At 38.4% G+C, this 11,379-nt stretch overlaps 1 protein-coding gene and 1 pseudogene across 1 annotated transcript; both read right to left on the bottom strand.

Moving 5' to 3' along the window:
- Positions 1–840: 840 nt before the first annotated feature.
- On the bottom strand, positions 841–1,418 carry LOC146380342 (cystatin-B pseudogene; annotated as a pseudogene).
- Positions 1,419–5,261: 3,843 nt separating this feature from the next.
- On the bottom strand, positions 5,262–6,631 carry LOC146380341 (cystatin-B-like). Its single transcript, XM_084939346.1, has 3 exons — positions 6,454–6,631; positions 6,265–6,366; positions 5,262–5,586 (listed from the first exon to the last, which is right to left on the bottom strand). Exons 1-3 carry the CDS (start codon positions 6,520–6,522, stop codon positions 5,458–5,460), a joined length of 300 nt encoding a protein of 99 aa, XP_084795472.1. The 5' UTR covers positions 6,523–6,631; the 3' UTR covers positions 5,262–5,457.
- Positions 6,632–11,379: the final 4,748 nt, after the last annotated feature.

Here is an 11,379-nt window from a genome sequence, read left to right as displayed (position 1 = left end):
GGATAAATAAAGGACTAATAAAACCCTGTTCACCAAAGTGTATTTACAAACATACAAATTACGCATTTTAAAAGCAAAACAAAACACGGAAACACTGGAAATTAGTTTTTGGCACAACAGGTAGTGAGTGGAAGTACAGGGTGTGAGGTGTGATTGTATAATTTGGAGAGGATCAAACATGAATCATGGCCTAAAAAACTGCTTTCTGCTCTTCCTTTCAGGTTATCCTACTTCTAACCTCAGCATTTCCAAAAACTTTATCTAATGCAATTCAGTTATACCTACTGAACTTAAGGGCATAGTAAAAAAAAAAAGTATTGATCCAACGTGCTAGTATCGATCCAATACAGATACCAGAGCTGGTATGGCAGGGCCAACCAGAGAGACACACACATGCCCACATTCACATTTATAGCCGACAAAAAAACACTGATAACCTAACATACAGGTCTTTGGGTCGTTGCACCACTGTGCCACACAAGTATCATTTACACCTATAAATGTATAGTTGTCATACTAAACTGTCAATTGGTGTGTTTATTATGAAGACTTGACTTATTTTAAACATATTTTCAGTTTGCTGGTAAAAGCCTGAGTTTATAACTGGCAAGAAATCAACAACACAATTTATTTTGTTGTTACAGAATTCAACTTTTAATGCTTCAAACCTCTCAAGCTGCAGTCCAGTCAGTGCAATATGTCTAGAAATATTATAATTAAAATGATTGATTTCCTATAATTGTTACTTTTGAAGGAGCTTTATTGCATTTTTTTCTTTTAGCACATGTCATGAGGCAGCAGCTGGGGAGACAGAGAGCAGCAAAAAAACAAAGTGTGATCTCATTGAAAAGGATGGAAGGGATCTTTGTCATGATGGTCTTCCATACCAGTAACTATAGCTTCCACTCCATAACATGTAAGCTTCTTCCAGACTCGCAGCTCAAGGTAGCTGCATCCTCCCACATGTACCTGCAGTCAAATCAGAGGAAACTTGTACTTGTTGAACGCTGAAGATCTTCAGTAAGATATTCATCTGTTCAACAGGTCATCTGGAGCTCGCAAGTAACTCAGTCCATAAATACTTTATTTTCTTTCATTAATAATCCCTAACATGCATAATATCACAGTTTTAATTACCTTGATGACATAGTTGACTCCTTGCAACACCTGACTCTTGTACTGAACAGCTTTAAAAACTGCATATGCTTCATTTCTTTTTTCCTCTACTTGACACTTAACCTTTGTATGGACAAAATAAATGCAAAACATGACGTAAAATACAGAGCAATGACTTGATGTGTCTGAGTGTTATGTGAGTCTGAATGTTACTCACATAACACTCAGCTCACCTCATCACAGATTTTCTGAATTTCCTCATCAGCGTCCCTTGTCTCCATGAATCCTCCGCATACCATTTCAGCTATTCTGAAAGTCAGCTGAAATAAATAGAGGTGTCAGTTTTCTGGTTTTGTGTGTCTCAAACATACTGGTGCCTCTCCGAGTACATGTACTGGATAAGTGACCTGGAAACTTACTGGAAAGTGGCTCTAACACATGATAGGTGGAGCAACATGTGTAACCACAGACCCTAAATGTTTGCTTACGCTGTCTTCTCCAAATATCTACTCGTGTAATTGTGTCTTAAATTTTAAATGTCTTTAAAACAGATAAAACCTATGCTTTTATATGAACTTTTCTTTAGATGACTAAAAAGGGCGATAACTAAGAGGTGTTTCTTGCAGTCCTGTCAGTCTGTAGTCTGATATAAATGTCTTACAAAACTCCATTATGTGGCACAGCTGTGTCTGTCAAAAAGTATCTTAAATAAACAAAATGAGCTTTGCAAATTCTTCTTTAAGCTGACTGTTCGAGAGATAAGCTATCAAACTTGACTCAGATCAATATGCCAGGTCTGCAGGGTTTTTTTAACTGAAGGGGTGATTGCAGAGACTTTCAGTTTTGCAAAGAACTCCAAAAACAAGTAAAGAGATTGATAAAAAAGAATAATGATAATTTGTCAAATCCTGTCTGCCACCAAAGAAACTTCTTCTTCTTCCTTCATTTTTAATGGCAGCTTGCATCCAAAGATGTTGTACTACTGCCATCTCCTGGGTTTTACTGTTACATCGCTTCCAAAACCTTAGATCCTCTTGATGAGTCCAGTATTTCTCAAAAAACCACTCCTTTTCCTTCATCATGACTTAATCACTTAACTACCTTTCAAACTTTTCTGCTCTGTAGTACCACCCATTTCTACCCTCAACACTCTCCTTTGACTGGCATACTTCCTGCAAATAATAAGTACATGTTCAACTGTTTCCACCAGTTACATAAACCAGTCGAATGTTTCCCCATTCTAAGGAGAGTGCCATTCGGAAAACAATGACCTGTTCGTATTCTCCTTATTAATATCTCCTCCTCCCTATTTATTCCTCTACTTCTCTTAACTTCTGTTGTGTGTTATACTTTATATAAATGTCTCCCTTTTACTTCGCTATGACCAAGTCAGTTTCCATAAATTCTTACTTTCTTTCCAAACTATACTTTTGATATCTGCACATCAACATCTACTTTTTTAACAGCTTCTTTAGCCAACCTATCTGCTCTTTCATTACCCACAATACCTATATGTTTACCTATACCTATAGTTTTATTTATACAGTGCCAAATCACAACAACAGTCGCCTCAAGGCACTTTATATTGTAAGGTAGACCCTACAATAATACATTCAGACAAAAACAAATAAATAATCATTCCACCTATTCTAAAGCCAACAGTATGGCATATAACCCTACTGCATATATACTCAGAAGATTTGATGGTCTTTTTGCAATTTGATGTGGCGTAGGTCTGCTCCAAGCATACTACATTTAACTGATGTGGATAGGGCCTGTGCCACAGGGCAACTTCAAGCTGCTGTTCCACAAAACCAATATGCCAAATTATTCTGAGTGAGCCTTAATACCATCTCCAGACTGAAGAGCGAGTTCTATGTCAGAGACAAGCAGAGACGTTGGTGTCCTAAGAAGACGGCACCACAAGCAGACCGTACTGTCACTGTCAGCACTTAGAAACCGTAAGCAGTCTGCTACAGATTTGCAAAGTTTTGGTTGATGGCACTCTACCCAGACAATCTGCAATGATGTTAGCAACACATGCACTGAACATGAACATGCTGAGAGATGTTATGTTTTGCAATGAATCCAGGTTCTGCCTATGGCAGCTGGGTCGTGGGGTTAAAGACCAACAATTTCTACTTGTCACATTTCAACTCTGAGGAATGTAACTTCTGGTTGTGAAACAGAGACTCAACAGCAGTGCTCACATGTTTCAAAGAATAGTTTGGACATTTCTCAAAGAACGTTAAGACCTGAAGACGTTTTTTCTCTTTTTTAGAATGTTTGGAATCTGAGGACAGAGACGGACCTGCAGACGGTCTCAGGATCAGTGGAGGCTCTCTTTGCACTTTGCTGTTTCTTTGTCTCTTTAACTTGTGACTATTTTCTTTTGTGTAGCTTTTACCTAGCATTTGGGGGAACATCCATTTGCTTTGTCTTCACTGTTTTTTCAGACACCTTGACTCTTTGCAAATAGTTCACAACAAAAATATATGTCGTTATGAACAAGAGAACTGAATTAACTTTATTATTGAAATCACAATGAGTCTGTTGTCAATGAATACCCAATAAAAAATACACTCTGATATGTCCAACGTTTCAGTGAGATCCAGTACTGTGACATCCTGCTGTGATTATTTTATTGCAGTGCCGCTTCTTTTGTCATATTTGTGCTTCTTTTAACAAGAAATCTTGCTGACTGTTCATGACTTAATGTAAATATATAAAGTGTGAATAATCAGTGTTTTTTAATGTAAAATCCATCTGCACATAGAACTTTGTAATTAAACACCCTCTACACTTTTTTTCCAACAGCCCTCTGATTTCTTGCAAGAAATCCATCCAATGTGGCAAACAGTGCCACAAAGCAAGTGCAAACCTTTTTTTGTATTTTCTAGTAGAGGAACAGTGTGGTTTTAATGTTTTCCACAAGAAAATCAATCTAAAGTGTGTCATTTCAATCTGATGCATATTTACAATATGTTTGTAGACACAGACTGCATAGACTATGGTGAAATATCTGCAACTTGAGTCATCAATGGGATCACATTGCGTGTGATTAACAAAGACAAATGTCAGTCACAAGATAAAAACAATCATAGGCTGACTAATGCCAAAGTCTGCCAACAAAATACTGCTGACAACCCACTGACCACCTTTTTTTTTCCAAGTCAGAGTTGGGAAGTGTGATTTGAGGTTTGCCCGACAGCCTCGACATGTTCAAATACAGCATGTGACTTATTGTCATTTAAGATTGCTTAAATCATATTTTCCCTGTACACTGTTGTGTGTTATGTACAGTTCATTTGTGAACTTTGGACCACTGAAAACTTGAATAACTGGAAATCTTAAAGCGAAAGTTTTTCTTTACCTATGCTATGGAATAGCATGTCATGGTAGCATGGGTCGTCTTACATTTCAAATGCACGATGTTGGCTACCACACGTTGCCAGCACAGTTTCACCTTGATCATGAATCCTCAAACCTACAGAGCTCCATTGGAGGTTGAAACACCAGTCTTAGAAAATAATTTCTCATAATTTGGGGTTTTAACAATGTTTTTGGAAACCACTGTCAAGATCCACTTAATGTATAACAAATGACTGACAGTATTTATGAACTTAAACCATTCAGTGACCCTTGAGCCTTCTAGATGTTTAGACTATTGCACAAGAATCACTCCCATCAGGACAGAAATGTTTCAGCGCTGGAGAAAATTGAGCAACTTTCTATTGATTAGTGTAAAAGAACAAAACGTATGCTAAAAGTAGAAAAAGGTGATTTAAATCAATGAGACCCCTGCCTCATATCAGACTCAACTGTGTATTATGTCTCTTTCATGTAAGCATTCAAAAAGGAGGGCAAGCTAGATGAAAGAACTCTCCAAAAGATGTCATTTTAAAATATATTGTGTTCAGAGTTCAGTCTGACATGACTATTGCTACAAAAATGTTTTTGCAGGTCTGAACACAAACATTGTGTGCTAAAATCCATCAATCACTTGTGCAAGACATGTCTATACCTGCCACATTTACTAAAGATACTGCAAATGTGTCTTATGTTAGGAAAGAGAAATGAGTTTGCTTTCAGATAATACAGTCCACTCCTGGGGCTGCAGGCATTTCACAAATCAGACACCACAATAGAAGAAAAATCTGCTTCATTTATTTATGCACCTTGTATAAAAGTGTTCCACTTTACCTTACATCTACCATCTACAGTATATTGTTACATATAAGCAAAGGAAACTGCACATGTTTGTCAAGAGGCAGGTTATTAATGAATTACTACAAGACTACAGCCTGAAGGCACTGATGCTTTGGCTGGTTCGTTCTCCCATTAGAAGTACTCAATACTGTCATCGTGACTCTTTGGGTGCTGCACACTGGATAGCTCGAGCTCTCCTCCATAACACGGGAGTTTCTTGTAAACACGGAGGTGAACGCATTCCTCTCCGCCCACATGGACCTGCAAGGAAGTACAAGAAAAAGTTAGAAGAGATACTTAATGTGCACATAGAAGTACTCGTGATAACATAAGCCACACTGACCACACAACATGCTAACATGTAGGAAAGGAGGCATTCATGTCTTCATTACAGAGTGGACTATGGCTCGAGTGATCAAAAACACGGATGGGTCGTTTTAGACTAAGAAAATAAAGCTGCTTGTGCTTGTGAGACTTTATTGAAGCTCTGGGGGAGTGTTGTGCAAATGTGTTCCAAGCCATCATACACAAGTACTGGAAGCACTGGAATGGCTTGTTTTGCCCATTAACACCAGGAGTGTGAAGCACACATGTACTTTAATCTTCCTTTGCATATTTTTCTCAAAATTTAAATACATTTAACCAAAACTTGGCTGGAAACTTAGTGTCATTCAGCCGTGATGAATGACACTTAAGACTAGAAAATCAACAGTTTAAGGTTTGCATGAACTTCTATATATATGACCACATAACTACATAAGCCTGGAGATGGTAAAGAAAGAAAGAAAGAAAGAAAATCACTGATAATCGCGTTAGTTTTCACTTGATGGATCAGATTATCTACAGTTAATACTCTTATTGATGATATTTTATTATATGCAAGACCTCGGAGCTTTGCAGTGTTTCCACTGAGCTCACTGCTTGCATTACGAACATTACCTTAATGAAGTAGTTGGTCCCAGCAACGACCTGTGTTTTGTAGTTCTTTGCAGTGAAAACCTCGAAGTTTCTCCCGGTTTTCTGCTCTGCGTGAGGCTTCATCTGAATAACAATGACAGCAACATCAATAAGAAGCACAGGCCCCGTGTGCACAAAATTTCAAGTGTAAAATCTCTCTTTTCTACTCACTGCATCACAGATCTTCTGAACTTCTTCATCAGCCTGCTTCACATCGGTAAGCCCTCCGCACATCGGCATTTTGACAAGTTTTTGGTAGTGAAAAACGACGAAATAGTGAATAAACGCACGTAGAGCCTGTTTTTATAGGTCGTTCGGTGAGTCAGCGAGTCATATGACGCCGCATTTTGGACCGTACCATCGGCATAGGGGGAGAAGGGGGTGGTATTTGCAAACGATCGTGTAAAAAACCAAGAAAAAAAGCTCACATAATCAGATATCCTAAGACAAGAAAACAATGAGTAGCTTTTCACATTTTTATACATCGATTTTGTGTTTATAGGATAAATCTTCTAAATGTTTGTACACGTATTTTTTAGTCCGTACGCCTTTTACTGCATGTGCTGGTTAGTGCGAGCGTATGACAGCTGACAGTCTGCCGGGAAGTGAAAATACAGGGTGTGATCTGTGATGTTTGGAGAGGATCACGCATGAATCACGGCCTAAAAACTGCTTTCAGCTCTTCCTTTCCGGTTATCGTACTTCGGATATCTGAACCTCAGCAAACCACAGTTCCCCAAAGTACTGAGTGGGTACTGCTCTCTGTGGTTCAGAAATTATTTTATTGCTATTATTTGTTGTTTAAGGCTGAATTAGAATTAGATTTTACCCAGCTCATTGGTTTCTTAACCAGGGGAAATCTAATTATTACTTGTTTAAAGTTAATCTTTAAACCTTGAAATGTTAGATGAAAAAATAAAAACCAAAAAGGAGACTTGAATGACTGCAAACGGCAGCAAAAAAGTAAAACACGCAGATGAAAAACCAGCCACAAAGTGACACAAGCTAAAGGAAAAAAAAAAATAAAACACAGACAGACAGCTGAAAATGACTTGGAAGGCTGCAATAAGGGCACTACATAGACAGACATAATCAAGGAGCGACAAATAACACAGAAAAGCCAAACTAGTGCACACATAGACCAAACAACCTCACAGATACATATGACATGTCTGGATTTTTAGTAGTTATGCATCTCTTATAGTTTGGGTTTCTTGTATGTAGAAAAGACAGGAAGAGCCTGAAAGAACAGGATTACTCGGAAACCTCAAGCTGTGGTGCTAACAGTCCACGCCTCTGCATGTAATGTGGTTACCATGGCCAGCAGGTCAGACAGCATTGCTGGAGAAGCTTTGCCTGGTATTTGAACTGAATGAGTCCAAGGAGTAAAAGGTGCAGCAGTGGATTTCTGGACAGGGTGCAACTCAACTCTAGGTCAGGTGACTGTGCAGGCCAGGCCATCTGGCCCACCATCTCATCACTCTCCTTCTTGGTCCAATAGCCCTTACACATCCTGGTTTTGGGGGTCATTGTCCTGCTGAAAAATGATTGCCCAACTAAATGCAAACTGGATGGGATGGCATGTTGCTGCAGGATGCTGTAGTAGCCATGCAAAGCACAGATTTCCACTGGTCTAATTTCCTTGTGTTTCTTGGCCCAACCAAATCTCTGCTGCTTATTGTTTTTCCTTAGTTTTCCTTAGTTTCCCAGCAGCTATCAGACCATAAAGGCCTGATTCGCACCGTCTTCCCTGAACAGTTGATGTCAAGATGTGTCTGCTACAGGAACTTTGTGTGACATTTATCTGAGCTCTGATCTGAGGTGTTGTTAACTTGGGATTTCTGAGGCTAGTGACTCAGATGAATTTATCTTCATTATTTATCGAGCATTTTTTCAGAATTTGTCTTCAGCAGCAGAGGTGGGGCGGTCCTCATGTCAGCCAGTTTTGTTGTAGCGCTTGATGGTTTTTGCGACTGCACTTGGCGACACATGCAAGTTTTTTTTAAGTTTTCCAGACTGGCTGACCTGTAGTTCTCAAAATAATAATGGACTGTGGTTTCTCTTTCCTTAGCTGATTAGGTCCTGCCATAATATGAATTCTGACAGCTGTCAGCTGTGTACCGACCTGACTTCTGCACAACACAACTGATGGTTTCAACCCCATTTAGAAGGCAAGAAATTCCACAAATGAACCCTGACAAGGCACACCTGTGAAATGAAAACCATTTCAGGTGACTAAATCATGAAGCTCTTTGAGAGAAGGGCAAGGGTTTGCAGCGCTGTCAACAAAGCAAAGGGCTGCTACTTTGAGGAAGACATCCTGTTGCCTACATCAGCCGTAAGCTGCTACCAATTGAGAGCCTCTACGCAACGGTGAAGAAGGAAGCCTTGGCCCTTAAATGGCACTTGACTCATTCAAATATTATTTGCAGGGAAGAGAATTCAACCTTCAAACTGACCAGAAAACCCTGACCCAAAACCCTGCAGTGGCTACAGAGAATGAAGGACAGTGATGAGAGAATCATCAGATGGTATCTTGCTTTGCAGCCATACCAGTTTAAGGTTCATTACATCCCTGGTAGAGACAACGCCCCTGCTGATAACCTCTATCGCTGCCTGAGGAAAGACCAAGAAGTGGGTGTGTGTGACTACATCATAAACTTCACTGAGAGAAGGCCAAGGGTTTGCAGTGCAGCAAACAGAGAGTATGCATGTCAGTATGTATCTACAATGTAGAAAGTATTTAAAAAAAAAAAAAAAAAAAAAACATTGTATGAGAAGGTTTGTCAAACCTTTGACTGATAGTGTATATGTGGACTTTTAATGAGGTAACATTTTTTTACTGGTTTGTGGGCTGGTTATTGAGCAACATGAAAGAAATATGCATATTTTTGAACCTACATTAACAGCCCATTACAAACTTTCACCAATGTCTGTAGTAAGTGGTGGTGCAATTACACAAGCTAATGTAACATGGGGATAAAACTGGCTTGTTGAAACATGTCTGCTGCTACGACATTAAGGAAACTTTTGGATGTTTACTTCTCTGTGGATTTTGTTTTTATTCTTCTTCTTCCATAAAGTATTTTTTTTAATTACCATTAGTGTTGCTGCTCTGTTGGAAGTATATGTTTTCTCTGGAAGCTGTGTCAGCATTAACATTACCAGCATGTGACCTCAGATAATACAAAGAATAGAATTGTGGACAAGATGATGTAGTTTCTTCACTCAGTCTACACAGACCCAAGCTATAGTGTAACAGTTATCCTGATGTTGTTTATCCTGTTTGCAAGCCCTGAAAATATATTAAATCAAATAGAAAAATTAATGCTTTGAGCTTCCAGCTAATCTAAGCTCCATGCGAGCTCTCTATTTAGGATAGTAATGACCTGACCATCCTTTCATTTTGTGAGACAAACTGCATGCAAAGCTTCGGTTTATGGATACGCGTTTTGGAAACTACTGAACTTCTCTTCGGTAGATGGAGTCCTGGGGGTGTGTCACTCCTACAATACTGACTTCCCTAGACTCTGAGACATGCAGCTCATCCAGCTAAAGGACCTTTTAGCCCAGATTCTTACATGTTCCTCGACTTTGCGTTAAAGCAGAGCAGAAACTTGTGTAGCAGGTTTCAGTGGACTCATCTCACATCTGAGGATCCACTGAAAAAACCACAGTGAGATTGTTGAACACTCCAAACACAGATGCCCATGACAGATATACAGTGCCAGCGGTTGACCGGTAATAATGTTTTAACTAGGGATGTTAACGTTAACGCGGATGAATTCGTCATCACGATTAACGTGATTAACATTTTTAACGCAATTAACCCATCTGGAACGCAGAATGACTCAAAGTCTCTAAAATGTCTCAACACCGTTTGTCCAAAGTTTGTTTATTCTGTGCTCCAGATGGGTTAAATGCATTAAAAATGTTAATCGCGTTAATCGTGATGACGGATTAATCCGCGTTAATGTTGACAGCCCTAGTTTCAAAACAAAAATGAGTTAATGACAATAAAAGTCCTGCTAGTGACAGCTTAGAGTCAGTTTATATTTGTGTATTTTTTGACTTGGTTTGTCTAATGTTTCTAATGCAAAGAACATTGCATTTTGTTGCTATATCGATATTGTAGTTGGTCCTAACATGAGAAGTTCCGAGTGGGTTTTGCTCTGATTTAGGTGCTGTATTGTGAGTATTAATTAATTTATGTATTTCATTGACACTGACAGTTAAAGAACATTTTAAGAAAAATCTTTAATTATAAATGATGCCATAAGGACAAAAACATAATTAACATCTTGCAATGATGTGTATGTGTGTGGATGTTTCTCGAAGCTTTTGAAGACTGGTTTGCTTTGACTGATCTACAAAGGATTTCAGTATTTGGTGAGTTTAATTCAGAATACTTCATTTTCATTGAACTCCCTTTCATTTATTTGTTGACATTTTGATGAGCTGCCATGAATATTACTGGTATATGATATGAAGTTTTACTAATTAAAAAAAAATTAATTCATACTTACCCGTAATTTCTGTGTCTGAAGAGACATGTATTTTTGTTGTGTCACACAAACATGTATAGAATCACTTTATTTCTTTCATGCTTCATCATTAGGTTGGATGTCTGTTTATATTCAGAGATAAGAAAGAAATGTGCTGACTGTTTTCCCTCTCTTGAGTGAAAATGAAATGGCTTTAAGACTAATGCATAATTTTGATATTTTACAGATCTAATATTTCCCTAGTGAAAAGCAATTATCGGTCTTTGTGTCACTGTAAAGTCTCTGTAGTGATTGTGAGTATCCAAACTGCATTTACTGTAGCTGTCACATTATCTCTGTGTCTGACAGAGCTGGACAAAAACAGAAGATTTCAAAAACACCAAATAAAATTCAAAATGGCTTTATTGAAAGCTCTAACTAAAATACAAAGATAAGCAGGTCCAGAAGAGAGAAGCAAATGTTGGGATGTATTTTTAAGAAAATAAAGGCTAATATTTTATAATTAGCATCACATATTTGTGTTTTATACTTTATTGCACGCCCTTCTGTAAGGAATTTGAGGGGAAGGGTCTGTCTCACTGGTGAAGGCATC

This window comes from Perissodus microlepis, chromosome 9 (genome assembly GCF_051167445.1).
Source record: "Perissodus microlepis isolate ML-2025 ecotype Zambia chromosome 9, ASM5116744v1, whole genome shotgun sequence".
Taxonomy (NCBI): domain Eukaryota; kingdom Metazoa; phylum Chordata; class Actinopteri; order Cichliformes; family Cichlidae; genus Perissodus; species Perissodus microlepis.
The sequence above is the reverse complement of the archived record's forward strand: the minus strand, read 5'-3'. Positions and strand labels throughout refer to the sequence as shown.

Coding starts and splice junctions, on each gene's coding strand:
- LOC146380341 (XM_084939346.1), bottom strand. CDS start 6,522: ATGCCGATGTGCGGAGGGCTTACCGATGTGAAGCAGGCTGATGAAGAA. Junction 6,367..6,453: donor TTCAGAAGATCTGTGATGCA/GTGAGTAGAAAA, acceptor ATTGTTATTCAG/ATGAAGCCTCACGCAGAGCA. Junction 5,587..6,264: donor GGACCAACTACTTCATTAAG/GTAATGTTCGTA, acceptor ACTTCCTTGCAG/GTCCATGTGGGCGGAGAGGA.